At 50.2% G+C, this 20,036-nt stretch overlaps 2 protein-coding genes across 36 annotated transcripts in view; one reads left to right on the top strand and one right to left on the bottom strand.

Annotated features, from left to right (window-relative positions):
* The first annotated feature begins 3,348 nt into the window (after nt 1-3,348).
* PEA15 (proliferation and apoptosis adaptor protein 15) lies at nt 3,349-13,051 on the top strand. Of its 2 annotated transcripts, none has more exons than XM_008264237.5 (4): nt 3,349-3,484; nt 9,346-9,453; nt 10,694-10,849; nt 10,999-13,051. In XM_008264237.5, exons 2-4 carry the CDS (start codon nt 9,348-9,350, stop codon nt 11,061-11,063), a joined length of 327 nt encoding a protein of 108 aa, XP_008262459.1. In that variant the 5' UTR covers nt 3,349-3,484; nt 9,346-9,347; the 3' UTR covers nt 11,064-13,051. The 2 variants fall into 2 exon arrangements, with proteins under 2 accessions (XP_008262459.1, XP_008262458.1); XM_008264236.5 differs by having other exon boundaries at nt 9,346-9,519.
* Nucleotides 13,052-13,325: 274 nt separating this feature from the next.
* The window catches only part of DCAF8 (DDB1 and CUL4 associated factor 8), a 54,448-nt gene continuing 47,737 nt past the window's right edge, over nt 13,326-20,036 (bottom strand). For all 34 annotated transcript variants that reach the window (XR_016210481.1, XR_016210483.1, XR_016210488.1 and 31 more), the window contains 3 exons: nt 16,450-16,569; nt 15,917-16,033; nt 13,326-15,311 (listed from right to left, as the gene is read on the bottom strand). Coding sequence is in view for 23 of the 34 variants with exons in the window: in XM_008264232.5 (XP_008262454.1) it covers nt 15,195-15,311; nt 15,917-16,033; nt 16,450-16,569 (354 nt within the window). In the remaining 11 variants the exon portion in view is untranslated. The remainder of the gene's footprint in view (nt 15,312-15,916; nt 16,034-16,449; nt 16,570-20,036) is intronic.

Raw genomic sequence — 20,036 nt, 5'->3', positions numbered from 1 at the left:
AACTTTGATTTGAACATGAAGACTGAGTCCCAATTGTTCCTCCTCGGTGAGGCCTTTCCCGATGTGGCCCTCCCTGAGGGTCCCTGCTCGGAGTCCCTACTGCCCTTTCCACGTACACCACCGCTCCAGCACTGAAAACATCCTGTGGTCGGCCTTCATGTACACACCTGTCTTCCCCAGGAAGCCGTGAGCCTCTGGAAGGCAGAAACCCAGGTCTTTTTTGTGTCCATAGGGCCAACCACTCAACAATTCACCTGTAATAAATGTTAAAATAAAGGGGGGGGGGCTAGTGTGGTGGTCTAGGGATTAAAGCTACCACTTGCATTGCCCGCATTCCATATGGGTGCTTGTTCGAGTCCCAGCTGCTTCACTTCCAGCCCAGCTCCCTGCTGATGGCCTGGGAAAAGCAATGGTGGTGGCCCAGGTGCTTAGGCTACTGCCACCCATGTGGGAAACCAGGAGAAGCTCCAGGCTCCTGGCTTCGGCCTGGCCCAGCCCTGGCTGTTGTGGCCATTTGGGGGGTTAAGCAGCAGATGGATCTCTCTGTCTCTCCCTCCCTCTTTCTATAACTCTGACTTTCAAATAAGTAAATTAAAGGAGAAAAAGAAGGAGGAATAAGTGAGAGAACAGGATAGACTTAGAAGAGAGAGATCAGAGCAGGCCTGAAGGCTTCACGAAGGAAGTGAGCACCTTCTAGGCCTTATGTTCAAGAGTGGGATTTGGTTGGAGGCAAAAAGAGCTGAGGAGGGAACATGTCAGTCAGTGGAAACATCAAAAGCATGGGCAGGATGTCCTTGTCAGATTGGGGGCGCAGAGATCAGAGACAAGAAGAGAAATGGAAGTTGTGGCCATGAGGTTGGTATTTGTGGTGGCATAATGGGGTTGGTATTTGTGGTGGTATTTGAATATTGTAGTGGTATCTGAATTTAATCTTGCAAGTTGGGAAGGACAGGAAACATTGAATGTGGTAGCGATGGCAAGGATGGATATGAGGGGAGATGATGGAGATGCCAGAGGCAAGGGGTCCAACTCATACTCAGAGACTGTTACAATAATCAGACTTAAGTCATGAGAACCTGTCACCATGGTGACAGGAACGGACACAGAGTGAGTTTTGCACAGTGGTACCCCCAGACCTGGGCCTGCAGGAACGAGCCAGTCTCTCTTGCAAAGGGGGAGGGAGAACCAAGCAGCTGAACAAATTCATAAATAATGGACACTACATTTTTCATGGATCAGGAGTAGAGGTGTTGCTGGGGAACTTAGAGGATTTGTAAGCATGGAAAAAACAGAGCCTGAGGTTAGAAAAGTTTTCACTCACCACAGACAAATCCAGGAAGTGCTCCTAGAGGAGGTGGCAGGAGTGGACAGAATAGAAACAATGCACTCATCCAACTGGTGGTACCCATTTATTGTTATTTTTAAAGATTTAGTTATTTTACTTGAAAGGCAGAGTAACCTAGAGGGGGGGTAGAAACAGAGAGATCTTTCCCATCTGCTAGTTCACTCCCCAGATGACTGCAACAGCTGGAGCTGCACCCATCTGAAGCCAGGAGCTAGGAGCTTGGGTGCAGGGGCCCAAGGACTTGGACCATCTTCTACTGCTTTCCCAGGCCAGAGCAGAGAGCTGGATCAGAAATGGAGCAGTTGGGATTTGAACCAGTGTCCATATGGGATGCCAGCACTGCAGGTGGTGGCTTTACCATCTACGCCCCAGCGCGGGCCCAACTCCTGTTTTTTAAGCAGTCATCTGTGTCAGCCCCTAGAGACTTACTATTTCTGAATCTCAGAAGAACCCTGTAAGATAGGCTTGGTGGTGGGACAGGTATTTGTCACAGTGTTTAAGACGCTGCTTGCAACACCCACATCCCATACTGAAGTGTCTGGGTTCAAGTCCTAGCTCTGCCCCCAATTTGTTTCCTGCCAATGCTCACTCTGGGAGGCAGCAGGTGACTGAGTTCCTGCAACCCACGTGGGAGACCTGGGTTGAATTCCTGGCTTCAGTCTAGCCCAGCCTCAGCTACGGTGGGCACCTGGGGTATGAAGTGCAGGATGGGGTATTTCTGTCTCGCTCTCAGCATTAACTCTTAGAAGGCACTGGCATCCCCACCATACTGGTAAAGACCTGGAGGCTTGGGGCATAACTTGTCCAAAGAAGGAGTGCAGCCAGCACGGAGCCCTCATGCCCGTTGTTGCCCTCAGGAGAACTGAGCCCTGCACTTGCACACTACGTGTCTATGGGGAAGTCATCTAGTATCTGAGCCTCCAAAGATGGGTCAACGAAACAGCATGGCCCTACGACAGACAGCAAGGGAGATCAACATTGACAGACACATTTAGGAGGGTGCCTTACTATCAAAGGGTCCCTGACTGGGCAACCTGGGAGAGAGGAAGAGCAAAGAGCTGGGAAACTCAAGGCAGCAGGAGCCTGAGCCTCTCCCAGGGGGGTGGAGACCTAAGGGTCTCTGCCAGGCTGGAAATGAGGCAAGATGGGGGTGTCCCCAGAGGTGGTACCAACACTGGGGGTGCTTGGGCCTCCTCCAAGAACTAGACCATATCAGAGTTGGCCTTGGGGGTGAAAACAGCTGCTTCCCCAATTCTCCCTTCCCTCTTTCAGTATGGCTGAGAATTTGGGGGAGGAAAGTCCCTGAGATGAAAGGGAAGTGAGAGCTACCAGGCTAGGCCTGGGTAGAGGGACAGAGCGAGGAGGCAAGCTAAGTGCGGCTTTGTAAGTTGTCTATATTTGCATGCTGAGCTCACTGCTGTTCTTTTTCTCCCCAGAAAATAAAATTACATCATGGTGGGGGATGGCAGGAGGGGGGTGCATATTGGGGAAAGGTGAGAGGAAAACAAGGGGGCCGCTGCCGTCAATGGCCTGGGGCTTCCAGGTCAAGTCAAGGAGGGCCCCATGCTACCGTTCACCCATCCCCCACACCCAATGCGAGTAAATCTGATCGTTTACTACCAGTGCCTCACCGCCAGGCTTGGGGAAAGACCTTTTTTCAAATACCAAAGCAAGCAGAGGTCAAAGGCCTTCCAAATTCCTAAACCTCCCAGGGTCCCAGCCAAGGTGGTCACCTAACGGTCACAAGGGGAGGAGGGGGATCCCACTGTGAAAGAATGAAGCCTGAGAATTGTTTAGGCAGAACAGGAGCTGTCCCTACTCCGGCCCTCCGCCCAATGCCGTCCCCAGTCCTAGGAGCCTTCCAGAACCCCGGCCCCTCGGTCCCCCGCCCCTCCGGCCTCCCCTCCCCGCCCCCTCCTCCGCCGCTCCCGCCCCCCGCCCCTCCCCGGCTCTGACATCACCGGCCAGCCGGGTGGGGTGAGGCGGCGCTGGGCTCGGGCTCCGGCTCCGCGGGCGGAAGAGGCGGCGGCGGCGGCGGCAGCGGCAGCAGCGGCAGCAGCCGAGGAGGAGGCTCCGGACGCTGCTCAGGAACCGGGGACCCCGGAGCGCCCGCTCCCTGAGCGCTCAGCTCTGGAGGCGGTGAGAGGGGCGGAGAGGAGACGTGTCGCGGGGAGGGAGCAGATTTGGGTCTGGGTTTGAAGGGATGACCATCTGGGACGCTGGCGGACAGGCAGGGGAGCGTGGGGACCCCGGACGGGTCCTCTCAATCGGTGCGTCCCGAGCGCCGAGCGTGTGCTGCGGGCAGCGTGGCTTGGGCCACCCTTTCCCCACTGAGCGGCAGTCTGGAGTCGGACCCGGGCCTGGGAACTAGGATGCAGCCTGCTTCCCGCCCAGCCGGCTCGGCCGGGCCAGCTCCCGCCCCTCCCTCGCGGCCCCGGCCGGACTCGCCCCCGCCGGCCGGCCGCCTCCTGGCCCGGCCCCGCCTCAGTTCCGCGGGCAGCCGGCCGCCGGCCGCGTGTGCCCTCACCGCCGGCTCTCCGCACCTGGGGAAGAGGTGGGATTGGCAAAGGTTGTCCCGAGGGAAGGAGGAAGGAGCTGGGGGTGTAGAGGAGTGATGTCTCTAACGTAAAACCCCTAATTAATTCCCTACAGTTCGTGTCGAAACTGACAGGGGCACACGCACACCTACAAGAGACAGCCAGCACACACAGTGACACACACCCATGTGACTCTTACACACATCGCCTCACACACGCCAAATCACACACATCCACAACCCCACTCGCTCCCATGTGGAGCCTTCTGGACTGTGGGCCCCAAGATGCCAGTATGACAGGACAGCTGAGTAGTGGATGGAGGGGGCCACTGGCCCCAACCCAGCCCTGGATTTTAGACTACTACTCTTTAAACAGAAGAGATGAGGGAAAACCCTGGTCTCTCACCTCTAGGACAAGGAGACAGGATCTTGAAGGCTAATGGTCCAGTGCTCTTGGCTGGGTGGGAGGGAGGGTAGGGGCGTCTGGCTGTCCCTCTTGCTGGGTACAGTTAGAGCTCAGGGGGCTGGAAGTGGCTAGTTTCTAGGTTTCATAGTGGCCAAGAGATGGGGGAGGGAGTGGGAGAAAGGGAGAGGAAAAAAAGAATGAGTCAGCCAAGGATGGAGAGAGAGAATGAGAGGAATGTCTATGAGGAGACAAATATGGAGAAAGGGACAGAGATACAGGCATGGAACCAGGGAAAGAGAGATGGTCAGAGGTGTGCAAAGAGTGTTGGAGAGTGGGGTAAAGAGGCTCAGAAACTGGGGAGGAGGAAACAGAGGGTTAGGAGGAACATGCTGAATATGTATGTCTTGTTTGGTGTGTGTCTGGCCCCCAGGCTGTCAGAGCGATTTGCTTTAATTGCTCTTCCCTTTGTGGTTAAACACTCTGTTGAAGAGATTGCCAGCAATGCCTTAGGCTGCTGGCTTCCCTGGTTGTCTGCTTTCTCACTTTGGCGGCACCTGTGCCCAACACGTGTGCATGTACTGTCATGCATGAAGAAGTGGGTCACACAGAATCGCACAGTGCCTCTCTCTCACGCATGTCACGGTGAGCACTTCCACCAGCCAGTAGGCAGTCCACCACTGCATCTGCAGGCCCCTTCTACCACACACAGCAGGGACTCAAACCCCTTCCTAACAGTGGCTCTAAGTAGTCCCATGGGGACCCCGAGTAACAGAAGCCAGGAGTCCTAAGGATTCATGGCCACCATCAAGTGGGATGGGTAAGAAAAGCTTGAGGGGATGAAAGCCCATTGAAGGGAAACTAGGAAAAGAGAGGTTGAAAGCATAAGGGGAAGAAATAGATGAGAAAGAAGAGCCAGAGAGAGGAGACAGAAATAGGAGCAGGGAGTGTAGATAGATGGACGAGGCAGTCGCAGGCCCTACCCGCCTCCTCCTCCTCAGGCAGCCCCCTCTCCCTGCCTGATCCATCATCAGCTGTCTCCTGGTGCCCCCGAAAGCTCTTGTCCGCATGCCCAGGGGTAACCCATTTTGCTTCGTGAACATTTTGGGGCCCAGATGTCCTGCCTTCCCCCACTCTGACTGACCCTGAAGCTTCAGAGCCCTCTTCTTCATTCCTTACAGGAATAAAGATGATCCTTCCCCTAAGCTCCACGCTAGATAGAAGCTTAGGGACAAAGTCAGTCGAGTATATTAAAGGAAATAAACTATGGAATTGCTTGAATTTGTGGTCCAGACGTCACTTAGCTGGAACCCTACTCTCCCTCCCTTCCCCATGCCTCTGCCTCTCCTTCATTACTTCTCCCAACTTCAGGCAACAAGACGGACAGACTTGAATGCTGGGGAGTCCCTTCCTGCCCATTATAGGGACCTCCAGGTCCTCGCAGCTGTGTGGTATGGCCCCGCCCCTCAGCCTTAGGCAGCTGCAGCAGATGTGCAGGAAGGGGATGCAGCACCTCCTAATCCTCAGGCTTCCTTCGCACTTGTTAAATTTACTGAGGATTTGGAACTAAATGCTAGGAAGAGATGATCATCTACCATGAATTAATGTCAAAATGCACAGAAATTCCTTTGGTGCTGACACCTCCTCCACAGGTAGTTTTCCTAGTTTTGCCCAGCTTCTCAAAGCACCCCTAGGGCCTGCCTGTTCCTGCTCCGGGGCTCAAAGAGCACCCACCTGTCGTCCTCCCAACACTCCCTGCCCCCTTTCCCCAGCATCATCAGTCTGCTCCACCTTTGTCAGGGCTCCTCCTGGAGTCAGCTTGGAAGGAAGGGGAGGAAGGAAATGGGGGAAGGAAGGTGTGAGGAAGCAGTGAGCAGAGCACAGAATGAGCTGGGAGGGAAGGGGACTGACTTCCTGCAGCTCTAGCTCCGGTTCCCGGTCCCTGCCCTGGTATCCTGTCCTGAGAATGGCCTCCGCCCAGTCTGCCTGGTGTTTTCTGGGCAGCCCTCTGTGCTGCTTCAGAGATCAGGGTGGCTTTTCAGAGCTGGGGAGGCAGAAGGCTTCCTCACAGGCCCTGAAGTCTTCTGAATCTCTGGTGAGGAGCGTGACATGGAGGCTGGGGGAGCCAAGTTCTGCCAAGTCCCACCATGGCCAGCCCAGTCCAGGGACAGTAGTTGATCCGTGAGACTTGAGAGCCAGGGAAGGATATTCCACCTGTCCATATCCCCAAAATTCCCCCTAAACTCTTCTGCTCTTATCCCTGCTACCACACCCAGGCCTGGACAAATGGAATCTCTCCAGAGAAGGAAGTAACCAGAATGCTTTTCCTTGCTCCCTCAGGGGGCCCTATTTCTATCCTTTCTGTCCCTTCTTACTCACCACTCCCCATACCCCTCCCATCCAGTGGTGTTATTGTCCTGATGACTGCGGGGGGGGGGGGGGGGGGCATCCAGAACTGACGTTGCTATAGTAACAGCTGAGCTGAGGCTGCAGCCTTCTTGCTGCGGACTCTGTGTGCTCCCTCTCTTCATCCCCTCGCTCTGCCCCCCAACCCCCCCCCCCCAAGTATTTGCAGCCTCAGTCTCTACCTCTCTCAACCCCAGCTCCCTTCCTCCATTCTGTAGGCTCTGCCCGCATCCCTCTGGATGTAAGCCTATGGTTATATACCTTCTTACACATACTCTCCTCTGGTTCACACACAAACACATCCCACGTACACTCACAGCCACACATGCAGTGCCGACACATACGCCTCCCTTAACCAGAACATCCAAACACACCCACAGCCTCCTCCCTGCTCCTGGACCCACACCCGGGGATCAGCACCCATACATGGGATCCTGGCACACAGTTCTCCCCTGCCACTTTTAACATTTCCACTCCCCACCTCTCTTGGGGACCTCCTTGTACCTGCCTCACTCTTAGAAAGCTCTTACCTACTGCCCCCAGCCTTTGTGGGTAGGTGTGTTACACACACTGATCCCTTCCCGCCCACCTCCCTTGTAGATCTTTTAGATTCAGAGCCCTACATTTTAACTCCTCCCAAGAGATTCTCACATACACACACACACACACACTCTCTCTCACTCTCTCCTCCCACAGGATCTCTCATATTTACAAACTCCTCTTCCATGTGAGAAGAGAGCAGTGTGACCCTAAATTCTGCCCTTTCTTTCTAGACAGCTTAGTCCCTGCGTCTCCTCCACCAGGGCAGGGTCTTCTTGTTGCCTTCCCATGCCACCCTTTCTCTTTCAGCTCTCTCTATCCCCCAGCCTGATAGGCATTGCTAGACCCCTTTCCCTACCCCCCTCCCTTACAACCCCTTTTTCTGCTCTCGGATTATCAGGAGGGGGGTTGGGCTCCAGCGCCTGCCGCTGTGACCTAGATTTCAAGGCGGAGATGGTTCCTGGTGCTGACAGTCAGAGAGCATTGTTCCTGGCCCGGCCTGGCAGGGCAGGGCCACCGCTGGGCCCTTCTGTCTGGCTGCACCTGGGTGTGCAAGTGAGCGTGCCTATGACTGCCTGTTTCTTGTGAGGGTTTTGCCAGCCCTGCTGTCTAGCTTATTGTCTGTTTGTGTTACGGTGCCTGCCACCAAGGGAGGTTTGTTTATTCTGGTCCAGGCAGGGGGCTGGGAATGGGGACTTCTGGGTCCACACCTCTTATTGTGTGATAGCCATGCCTCTCTGCCTCTGTTCTCCTGCAAGTAGAGGCTAGAATGATGAAAATGAGGGGGGTTGGGGGGCTATCAACCAGCCCACTTTGATCTGCCACCTTCCCAGCCCAATGCTGGGATGATTTGTGGGCAGCTTCAGTGTGGTAAGGTCATTTACCTTGTACCTACCCCTTGGTCTAGCCACGGACTGTTTGTGGCATGGTCTGATTTTTTTAATGCTTTATTTTCTAATTATAAAAGAAATATATACTAACTGGAGACATTAAGGCCCTTTTTGAGTTTGCTACTAGTTTTATATTTTATCAAATCCAGAAAGTTCACTCTGGGGTCCACCCTTCTTCCTGTTTTAGCTACAGTTCCTAAAAGGAAGGTTGAATGTTCTGTACTTTCTCACCTAGGATCAAGAAAGAGGGATAGAGTAAAGGCCTAGATGAGCTCTGGCCTTGTCTAGCCCCCCTCTGGGAGGTCATGCTGAAGGTAGTGCCAGGAGGATGTTGTTGCAAGAAGGGGTAGCAACCCCTTCCTGCCAGACTCCCAAAGCCACATCTAAACTCCCCTCCCCCTGCCACCAGCCATCCTGGGAACTGGGCAGGGGGCCAGAGCCAGCCGCTTGGTATTCTTGGGCGCGGGGGCTGCAGGCACAGCACAAAGACTAGGAGAGAGCGCTGAGTGGGGGGACTCAGTAACCGTCAAGGCAGAAAATGAACTGCATAAAGGTGGGGGTGGCCCTTTGCTTCTCTCCGCTGCCCTGGCCCTAATGACTGAATACAAGGCTAAGCATGGGAGGGTCCAAGAACTGTCAGACCAGGCAATGAGGCATCCATCCAAAATGAGTCATTAGTGGGGTGGTGGGGAGTTGAAGTGAGGGACCCCTTTGCTTCTGGGAAAGAATGAGAACACATGAGCTTCAACCAAACCTTCCAGCTCCCTTCCAGCCCCTCACTGCCACAGCAAGCTTCTCACTAGTCCTTGTTTTTGAATGTTTTGGCTTTCTTTTCTGATGAGGGGGAGGGGTTGCAAGTGGGTGGGGCGATTCTGGGGGGGGGGCTTGGAGACAGCAGCGAGAAAGTCGGGAGCAGGCTGCCATGGTAACCGCCTCCTCAGTCAGGGGAGCAGTTGCCAGGGTTACTGTTAGAGGGGGAAATAGAAGAAAAAGATGGTGGAGGAAAAGAGGTATGACTTGTCACTCTAGATTTCAGCCTGGCTCCTAGCTTCTAAGTTTCTTCCTGCTACTCCCACCACCTCCCCTCCAGCCCCATTCCCCCTCTACCTCCTGTTCTAGGCACATGCCTGGTCTCTACTGGAAAGTGGGGAGTACAAGGGAGTGAACCAAACCCTGTACCTTAAGCTCAGCCTCCTCTGTTCCCTTTCTTGTCTCCCAACCCCAGTCATGGCCGAGTACGGGACGCTCCTCCAGGACCTGACCAACAACATCACCCTTGAAGATCTGGAACAGCTCAAATCAGCCTGCAAGGAGGACATCCCCAGTGAGAAGAGTGAGGAGATCACTACTGGCAGTGCCTGGTTTAGCTTCCTGGAGAGTCACAACAAGCTGGACAAAGGTGGGGGAGGGGGGCACACAGGGCCAGTCATCAGCAAGTCAGGCTCCATTCATTCAGCATACAGAGAAGAACTCAAAGTTATCGACACAAGGCATACCACTTCATGACAAGGCAGAATAACAGATGCTCAAAGACAGTAAAAGGGGCTCTAGAGCAGTGGTCTTTAGACATTTTTCATTATGCCTCTTGTCAGTAAGAAAAAATGTTATTCAGATACTCTGTGGCTATTATCACATATATATCATGGAACATAAAAGTGAAAAGTAGTAAAATCTAAAAGAAAACCACATTACTAACATTTTCTTACGCACTTTTAGAGACTACTACTGTAGGGGGAGGTCTGTGGATTAGACTCCTACACAGTGAGGGACTCTGGAGAGGAATTGGTGAAAGGCCAAGTGGGATTTCTAAGGCAGGATCCTAAAGAGGACATGCTAGGCAGAGGAGCACAGTTGCAGACGTGGGAGAGCTTTTGGTGCATTTGGAAAAGCATATTTAGAAGTGGCTGGACAGGTAAGTCAAGACTATTGTGGAGGGCCTTGAATGACAGGGTAGTTGATAGGAGAGTGACCTCAGGGCCCTTCAGATATACTAGTCTGCCTGTAGTGTGGATAGCCGGCAGGAAGGCAAGGACCCATGACAGCTGGACTGTTGCAGTTATCAGAGGGAGGGGTGAAGGCACATGAGCATCTTTAGTAATCTGCCTTCTCTCATTTGGAGTAACCTTTCTCACTAGACCCAGAATCCCTCTGGGTTGTCTATGGACACTATTCCTCTAGGCCACAGATGCTGTTGCAAAGTTCTTCCTGATGCTTACTTACTTGGAAGGAAAGTAGAAAAAGGACAGGGTGGGTGTGAGCTATTGGAACACATGTTAATTTTTCTGTCGACCCCTCTCCCCGGTAAGGTACTTGATATCTAAATACCTCATTCTAAATCCATAATCTGGAAACTTCACTGACCAGTTATCTGCCCTGCCTAGAACAAATCCCTGTATTGTCATTTGGGTACCTTACCTTTCTTTCCCTGACTTAGTAGTTCCTCTCCTGTTAGTGTTGCCCCTCTGATAACCAATTTGAGCAACTGAGCATTGGATCGGGAACACTGCTCTGAAGAGAAGGGGAAACTGACCTCTGTAGCTCTGTTCTGACCCACATTCTCTGCTTTTCTCCAGACAACCTCTCCTACATTGAGCACATCTTTGAGATCTCTCGCCGTCCTGACTTACTCACTATGGTGGTTGACTACAGAACCCGTGTGTTGAAGATCTCTGAGGAAGATGAGCTGGACACCAAGCTAACCCGTATCCCCAGTGCCAAGAAATACAAAGGTAAGAGGCCATTTATAGTTGAGCTTCTGCCCCCTTCCATTGGTTATCCTTGGAATATGTGAATTTTGGGAGTGCAGGCTGATGCTCATTGGGCCTGCTTGGAATCTCCTACAACTTCCTTCCTGGACACATCCTTTTTCCACCCCCAGACATTATCCGGCAGCCCTCTGAAGAAGAGATCATCAAATTGGCTCCCCCACCGAAGAAGGCCTGAGCAAGGGGGAGGAAGAAGAAGAGGTTGGACCTTCATCGGACCAGTCCCTTCCCCCATCCTCCATGGGAGGGGGCAAGGACAACCCCCCCCATCTACCCACTTACTAACCTGGTCCTTAACCCCCTTACCGTGCGCGTGTGTGTGCGTGTGCGCACGCTCTGGCTGTCTGTCTTTATGTCTAGCTCATCTAGTTCCTCCTCCTTGTGAGGGGATGGGGGTCAGGGGCTTGCGGGGGGGTGGGGTGGGGCTTGGTTTCCCCACTCTAGGGAGAGGGGGGCTATTTCTATGCAAATAGAAATTGGCACATTCCTCCTCCTTACCTTTCACACCCCCCCCCCCCCCCCATCTTTAAACTGTGGAAGCAGAAAGTTACCTGCATTTTCCTATGTTGAGGAGCTGAGGTGGGGGTGAGATGAGAGGTGGGTGGAGCTAAGGAAAAGCAGTGGGGAAGGAAGGTGAAGAGGCCACCAACCCCCTTCTGGAAGGGGCAAAGCAAAGCTGGAGTTCAGTGTTTGTAATCCCCATGCTAGACTGAAGAGTTTGGCTTTCTGCTGTTCCTCAGACTACAGGCCTAGGTGCCAGCAGGTCCTTTTTTGGCATCCTTCCCATGGGCCTAGATGGGTCTGAGCCAGGAATCTAATGAGAGAAGACCACCAGATCCTTTCCTGGTCCCAAGGATCAAACCCCACGAGCAGCTGGCGTTAGATACACCTGCCCACTTTTGCTCTGGAGAGGCTCTGCTGGGAACATGCACCACTGAGCCTAAGATGGGACTGGGGGCAGAGAGGGAACCACTTGTCCACTCCTTTATTTCTACTCAGATGGTTGGATATACTGACCCTGAGCTTAGGGAAGAGGTTGTGGAGAATGAGATCCTTAGGTTTTAACTCCAATCCTGCCCCCACTTCCAGGGTTCAAACAATTACAGGCAACCTTTCCTTGCTCTACTTGGTCTAGAACACCCGAAGCCAGAAAAAAAAGTTAACAGTGTTTTCCTTTGCACTGATCCCCACCCAATTCAATCCAGGAGGGAACTTGGTAATCACCATTCTCACTCGATATCCTGGCCCCTTGGGCCTGTGGATGCCTTGTAGCCGAATCACTAGAGTACAGTGAGTGACCCCAGCCTCCTGCCTGTTCCAAGATGCTCTTCCTCACCCTGACCGTGCTAACTGTGTGTACATATATATTCTACATATATGTATATTAAACCCGCACTGCCATGTCTGCCCTATTTTGTGGTGTCTAGCATTAACTTATTGTCTAGGCCAGAGCAAGGGTGGGAGGGGAATGCCACAGTGAAGGGAGTGGCAGAGTCAAACGGCTACACAGTCCAAACAAAAAAGAAAGCTTTTTTGCTTTAAAAAACATTAAACTTACAAGCAGTCTCAGAGGCTATTTGGAGAAAGTTGAAGTTAAGAGCTTTTAGGATGTGGGAGAAAAACTTCAGTTGGGTGGGGGTTGGGCTGGTTGTTGAAAAGGGAAGAAGCCAGACTAGTTACAGAGCATCCTCAACTACTAGCCCAGCCCAGCCCAGTCTGCCCATCCCCTCTGGCCACTGCTATGGACACCTGCCTTAACACACACCTTGAGGACTCCACGGTTTTGCCTTAAAGTTTCTTTTGAAGTCTCCCCAGCCCTGTCTGGCTTCTCCTTTAAGAAGAGAGAGACAGTTGTAGAACTGAAGAGGGGGAAAGTGAACATGAACTATCCTTTCATTCTGGATATGCTATGTGAGAGTGAAAGTGAGAGAGAAAGAGAGAAAGAGAGAAAGAGAGAGGAGACTACCTTATGAAAGAAACAAGAGAAGGGAGACAGGGTTATTTTTAGCAGAGTCTAATAGTTTCTCCATAAGGCAAAATAATCTAAAAAGACTAACCTGCCCTCCAACCCTTTGTACTGCTGTGAGATTGACCCTATCCTGTGCTCCTCTGTCTGCAGTGTGCACGGCCTTGTTCTAACCCTGGAATAAAGGTGACTGTACTGTACCTGATTGATTCTAGAATTTCTGTGAGTGTCAGGATTTTGGAGTCTTTGAATGACTGGGAAGGGCCTGGAAATACTCACAAATATTTGCCCCTGTTCCCCATGTCCTAAGTATCAATGGAACAAGGCCCCAGTTGGTGCCCATCACTGGAAACATGGTTACCCCAGATTAGACTTCATAAAATTGGAGACAGACTGAGAAGGCAGGGCCAGGTTCCTACATTGGGAAGAACAAAAACAGTCCCACCATGAATTCATGGACATATCACACAGAGAAACAGTCAGGAAAAAAAAAAGCTTTACTGAGAGAAAATACAACAAATTCCAGAGTGCATGGTTTTCAGCCCACCCCACCACCCTGCTAGCAGTAGGAACACAGACCACTCGGTCACCACACATTTCCTGTCTCAGGGAGGAAGTGTAGCAGCTAGTATCTAGTTTGAGAGCTGCTAGGAAAGGGGGCAGAAGGAAGGAGTCTCTGGGAATATGATCCTCTCAATCCCCTCACCTTCTTGACCTGGTTCAATAGAATCTGCTAGGATGTAGAGTTCCTCATGGAATCTTGTGGAAACTGGGGGCAAAGAAATAGCAGCAAAAGCATTTAAAGGGCCAAGAATTCTACTGGGACTTTCATACTCAGTGACCAGTGATAACACAAGTGTCTAAGCCCTAGCCACCACTATCAATCCTTAGATTAACTGACTTTCCCCTCATTCCCAAGATATCAAGAGGTGGACAAGGTATAAAGTCAAACCCAGGAAATCTTTCCCTTCACTGTTCCATTAGGAGGGGAGCCGGTTCTAATTGAATGGCTTAAAGAATCAAGCAGCTATAGGAAAGTGTGTGTGTGTGTGTGTGTGTGTGTGTGTGTGTGTGAGAGATATGTGGTCTCAGGACAGAGTCTGCAGTGGCGGTGCCCTTCCTGAAGTCATAGTTCAGTCAAGTTTTAAAGACAGGCCAGCCTCTGGTTAGAAGAGCCATCCTGGGAACCCCCAAGAGACTTAGAGAGGTAGGAGATCTGAGGCAAAGAGTTGGGAGGAATTTACTGTTTTTTTCCCAACCCTTACCACAAGGCAGGTAAGCAGGGAAGGGCAGAACTGAGGATCCTTCCATCTTTGAGCCTCCTAAAACATAAGGGGCAAGCCCCAAGCTCTAATGGCCATATATTAGGGTAAGCTGACCCCATGTGTCACCTCCACATCATTACTCTCGCTCACTCTTCCTTTAAGTCCCTTTATTGCATTCATAAAGAATATATAGGTATTTAAACTTTGACAATAATGTTAACTTGATACATCCAAGTTTGACTTGCTTTTTAATATATTTATAGATAGAAAAGTAGGCCTCTAACAGTGATAGGGACAGGGAGACTGCTGCCACCAAACAACTTAAAAAAACAAAATAACAGAAGAGGTAACATCCTTCCTAGTTGTCCTCCACCACTGGCCCGTCCTCCCACCTCTCCCCAACCTCCCTCACTAGATCTATTTAGGGGGTGATGGGATGAAGAGAAGAGAGTGAAGGATACATAATCAAGTGCAAAACACTGTGGTAAGTACAGAAAATGAATGAAGTGTGGAAAGTGAAGAGTGGGATGGTTAGGGGCTCTAGGACTTCCTTGAAAAACAGGAACCTGGGATGGGATTGCCCAGGGGGAAAGAAACAAACTGTTACAGACGTTTTAAAAACAAAGGAAAAAAGGTCAAAAACCTAACCCAAAGAGAGAGTGGTGCTCCTGCCGCCCACTCTGACCCCTTGGGACTGAATAGCCAGTTGTTTCCCCCCACCCCCTGCCCAAGAAACAAGGGAGATTAAAGACAAAGTCCCATTTCCCTATCCTAAACCAGTTAACAAAATAGGACCCCCAACCCCCCCACCCCTCAAAAAAGGCTCTGGGTAGAGGCCATTTCTGCTGAGTCCTATGCACCTTTCCATGAAACTCCATTCCAGGGCTCAACTCCCATTTCTAAGTTCTCTGTTGGTTCATTCCCCTCTGGTTTGACCTTTTCCTGGGATGTCTTTCTTTTTTCTAAAGCAAAAAGTCCAAAGTGCGCTTCTGCTGAAGGTAGGGGCCTGGGACAGGAAAGGGTTGTCCAGGCAGGTTTGGGTTGGCAGTCCCAGCCCACCCCTCCTAGGAATGAGGCCTCAGGATGGCATACACTGCACCCGGTCGGGGCCCTCCTCCTCGTCCGATGTGTCTGAGGAGCTGGGAGACTCATCAGAGTCCGCGTCTGTGGCCCCAACCCCAGGTTCTCGCCAGCGCTGTGGGATGGGAAAGGCTTGTTAGTAACACCTCTGGATGGAATAAGCACAAGCCTATCAGATCTTACCTAGGCCAGGGCTCAGCAGAATTTTTCTTAAAGGGCAAGAAAATAAATATTTTAGATTTCTAGGACATATATTCTCTGTTTCAACTATTCAACTCTGCCACTGTGCTGTGAAAGCAGCCACAGGTATACATACAATGAGTGTGGCTACATTCCAATAAAATTTTATTTACAAAACCAGCAGGCCAACCACCAACATGTTGACCACTGCCCAAGGCCTCTTCTGGCATGGTATGAAAAAAAGAAGGGTCACTCTGAAATTTATTTCTTCTCAACTCCCCTCCCACCCTCCTGACTTTGCCTTTATGCATACAGCACTATGCATGTATGGCAATGAAGAATATGAGCAGACTCCACCCCTTTCCGCTGTGGCTCCTTGAAGGCTCTATTAGGGATCTGATGGGGATAGGGACAATGGATAGGGAACCTAACTAAGACCACCTGATTCCTCCTTTAAGTGGTGAGGAGGTGTGTACTGGCACTTTTTAGGTCTCTTGAGAAGGCAACTGCCTTAGGAGCTCACTTCCAACCCCGGCTTACCCGGTGATGACGTCTCTGTCTCAGGTGATGCATGAGGAACCAGAGCATGTGGCTATCGAACAAGTCAGTGTGGTGCAAGCTATCTTCATCCCGCTCTCGCTTGTTCTTCTTAATCACCTAGACCCAAATGGGTTAGGGGAAGGAACCAACAATGAACAGGAACCCTGGACTTGATTAAGGAAGCTGATGGTCTATTCCTTTAAAAGTTTCCCTGAGGTGTCATTAAGCTGAGCTTGAGCTAGATTAGATTAGGAAAGGATGCCCTCAGTTCAGCTACTGAGGTAAAGCCTTAAAATTGAGTAATTCTTCCAGAAGAGGTTCCCTACCCCCATTCCTACTGCCAACCAGAGGCACTGCAGAGCTGCCCCCTGGAGCAGGAGCATTCTTACAGATGCAATGACAGGAATGTAGGGGAGGATGTTAGAGCAATGCCTTTAAACAACTGGGAGCCGAGCTATTCCTTCCCATGACCATGAAGAGTAACCGTATGTGGGTAAGCAGGAAGAAAAGAGCATTTGTAATCCACCACTTACATCCTTTAACCCTGTCAGCTCAGTGGAGGCTTCAGCGGTGGGTGCCCAGATCTTCACATCATGATCTAGGCCACTGGTAGCCAGCACAGGAAGGTGAGGGTGGGGCTCAAGACAGTTTACCTAGTCAGAAGAAAAGAAAAGAAAAGAAAAGAAAAAAAAAAAGGGTCAGGGGTAGGGGAATAGAGCTTTACAATCACTACTCACCTTGAGTCAAACAATTGCCCTTGATCAGGGCTGAGGCAGCTGCTGTAAAGGCAGGCCCGCTTGTCCTAAGCCTGGGCCAAATGGCCCTGTGGACAGAGGAAATACTGCACACAGACTGAATAGATTAGGCCCTTCTATCATTTCCTATGTATAGGTTAGGATGGCTTTATCCCCAGACACAGGCCTAGATATAGGTGAGTGACTGGCCAAAGCTTACTGCTAGCTTCACAAGAAGGCAATGAAGTTCAGATGACCTCACTATCTCCAGATTCCAAAGCTCCAACTAGCCCAACGCTGGAAAAAAAAACCCATCTCAGTGGCTTTCACTGAGTGGCAAATACATTTTTAAAAATGAAGAAAGCAGCAGTTGCCACTGAGCCCCCAGAACAGTCAGACAACAATTACATTCACTTGGCACTGTTTACTAGAACTGCAGGAAGGCACAGGTTGGTAAGAGGAGGCTGAGCTTGTGGGTTAAGGCATTGATGAAGGCTCATGTTTGCTTGAAAAACCTGCATGTCCCAGAGGACAGCATTTTGCGACCTGCTCTCAAAGCACAATATATATCTCAGCTATAGGGCAGCACAATATACCAAGGGGGCTTCCTGGGCACCCTCACAGCATCAGTTTCAGCTATCTTCTGATTACATTCCCTCAATAGGAGAAAGAACTATCGCAGGCAGGCCTTCTGGCTTAAGCAACTTCCTCACGTCTGAAAGCACATATGCCCCCTGCTGTCTGACTTGGAAACATGAGCTTCTCCAATAGGGCAGGGCAATTCCTATCCCACGGGAAGATCTAGTCCCAGCCTAGCTGCTAAAGTATTTTCGGCTTTTAGCCAGATGAGGAAGATAGGAAAGGCACTCTGCCTTACAGCTGCCCTGCAGTTCAAGAAAACAGCCCCTGACAAGAAGCTTCCTTTGGTTCTCTCTGAACCAACCTCCTCTGCAAGGGGGCAGGCATGAAAAATAAAGCTGACCTACAGACCTGTAAACTTCTTTAATTTTTATTTTACAAATGAACAAACAAAGGTCAGCAAAGACTGAATCTAAGTCTGAGCCCAAGAATAAAGTTGAAATCCCATTCTTTTACTTCTTCCCCCAATTCCTATTTCAGCTCATTGCAAAGCTCATTGCATTTGGGCTTTTTAGGCAGTGCTTTTGGAGCGTGATTAGGCAGTAGAAAGAAACTCCATTGCCTGAAAATATTATCAAAAGATACATGAAAACATACACAAAAAACCCTGAACATACTAATCCATCTCCTGATAAGCCCTTGCTATAGACCTGTACTCTGAGCTAGCTCTGTGTGAACAAGTTAGCAAAATAAAGTACAGGGGAACAATTCCTTAGGATTTAAGACTAAGGACAAAGCCAATGGCAAGAGGAGCAAGAGAATAAATTACATACAGTACCTGAGTTGGAGCCTGCAGGGGAAGCCGACAGAGAACTTCCGGGCCAGGGTACCTGGTCACTTCACCAGACCTGTCTGAATGCCAGGACTTATCCTGTCAATATGCCTGAGCAGAGAAAAGAGCTCTGGCCTTAGATGACTGGGGCTGGAGGAATATAGGGAATGGGACGACGTATCAAAGTGCTCTTGGGAGAATAAGGAGTTGTCCTTTGACGTCATCCCCCACCCTTGTCCCTGTGAAGCTGAATGGGAACAAAGGACAGACCCCACAGTAAGAGTCAGGAGACCTGGGCAAGGTGGACATAACTGCTGAGATTCCTTCTGGTTCTAACACTCTATGATATAGAACCGCTGCATAGGCTACACTGAAGCTGGTGCCTGGGGACCTCCAGCGCTGGAAGATTAGGACAAAAACAACAGGGAGCCAGATGAGCACCACATGGATCTTTCAGCTCACACAGCGGCAAGAACAAGTAAGAAAAATCACTTATCTCTTGTTCTAGTCTCTCATTCATAGGACCACTAAAACTCAGGCCTGGGACCCACCCATCCCAAGTAGATGCCCTCCCCACCCTGAGCACCTGGATTAATCATCAAACCCTGGTATTGGCTGAGCTGAAAGCAAACTGGCCTGCAGAGTGCTTTTGAAGAACGGACAAGTGCTGGCCTGGGAGAGGGCATTCAGCCCTGCATCTCTCTGGAACAGAATGCAAGACAATAGTTTATGATCAAGAAAGGATTCACTGGCCCCTTTTGACTTCCTTCTGATTACCTGCCTATTGCAGAATTCTCATTAAGACTCCAGTGTTTTGGGTCTGTTCACTGCAGATGGACTCTTCCTATAGAAGAGTAGGAAATGAAGCAAAGAGTGACACACACGTTGAATTTCTAGATTCCTTTCATTCTGTATTCAGGCCACAGAAGCTCTGAATCTACACAGGTCTCAGGTCCCACAAATTTAGAGGAAACCAGAAGAAAATGTGAAATACCCTCATACCAGGGCAAGAAAAACACAAGAAGGAATGGGATCCTGATAGCAAGGAACCACTGTAAATTCTAAAACCACTCTCTGGTAAACCCCATCAAGAGATGGCTGGGCTCCGTGAAGTTCCCCACAACTTAGAAGGAATAAAAAGGAAGAGAAACCAAGCCTTCTCGGTCATTCTTTAGAGGCCTAGGGTTACCAGATTGTCTTGAGTAATCAGTACCATCTAGTTATCCAAACTGTTTCTTCCATATTTTCTGCAGTCTAAAAACCTTACAATAGAAAGCTATGGAACTGTTTAACTCTGAATCTCAAAAATAAAAACAATAACCAATGGTTAACTCAGATACATCTTAGCGGCTGATCACTCTTCATTCTCTAACTCAGTCCTCTTCCTTTTTGCGCCCTATCTTCTCTATAGCGGTGTCTGCAGAACTCAAAAGACAGGCAGACTGTGATACAATCATGGGTTCTATAGCAGGCTGCTCAGCCACTGGAAAAAATAAACTTTGCCACATTTACATTCCCCATATATACATACATATACATACACACACACACACACACACACACACACGTGCTAGGTATGTATGGATCCGTTTGGATGTAAGTATGATGCTTTACCCCTAAATACTTCAACATGTCTCTCCTAAGTAGAAAAATATTCTGTTCTCCTAAATAAACAGAATATTTTCACATCAAAGCTTCAATACCGAATAACACATTATCTCATTTATAAATCACATAATGATTTTCCCAACAATCTAAAAAAAGTTCTTCTCTGCAGATCTGGGACTAGCCAAGATCACTGTTTAAGGAATGAGACAGAGACACTTTATTTAACACTGTGTGGAGGGTTTGCCCTGAACTTTGTAATGCTTTTTGTTTTGGAAAAGGTATATGTCTAGAGATAAGTTATCTCACTCAGGCCAGAGGCTGTTGCCCAAGATCCCTTTCTCTTCTCAGTAAACCATGACTTAAAAAG

The sequence above is a fragment of the Oryctolagus cuniculus genome, chromosome 7, assembly GCF_051225735.1.
Source record: "Oryctolagus cuniculus isolate XC-2025 breed Fujian yellow rabbit chromosome 7, ASM5122573v1, whole genome shotgun sequence".
Classification (NCBI taxonomy): Eukaryota; Metazoa; Chordata; class Mammalia; order Lagomorpha; family Leporidae; genus Oryctolagus; species Oryctolagus cuniculus.
The sequence above is the reverse complement of the archived record's forward strand: the minus strand, read 5'-3'. Positions and strand labels throughout refer to the sequence as shown.

What these genes read in the sequence shown, in the direction of transcription:
- PEA15 (XM_008264236.5), top strand. Translation starts at nt 9,348, where the DNA reads ATGGCCGAGTACGGGACGCTCCTCCAGGACCTGACCAACAACATCACC. An exon ending in TCACAACAAGCTGGACAAAG is followed by an intron (nt 9,520 to 10,693) that starts GTGGGGGAGGGG and finishes GCTTTTCTCCAG; the next exon opens with ACAACCTCTCCTACATTGAG. An exon ending in CAGTGCCAAGAAATACAAAG is followed by an intron (nt 10,850 to 10,998) that starts GTAAGAGGCCAT and finishes TTCCACCCCCAG; the next exon opens with ACATTATCCGGCAGCCCTCT.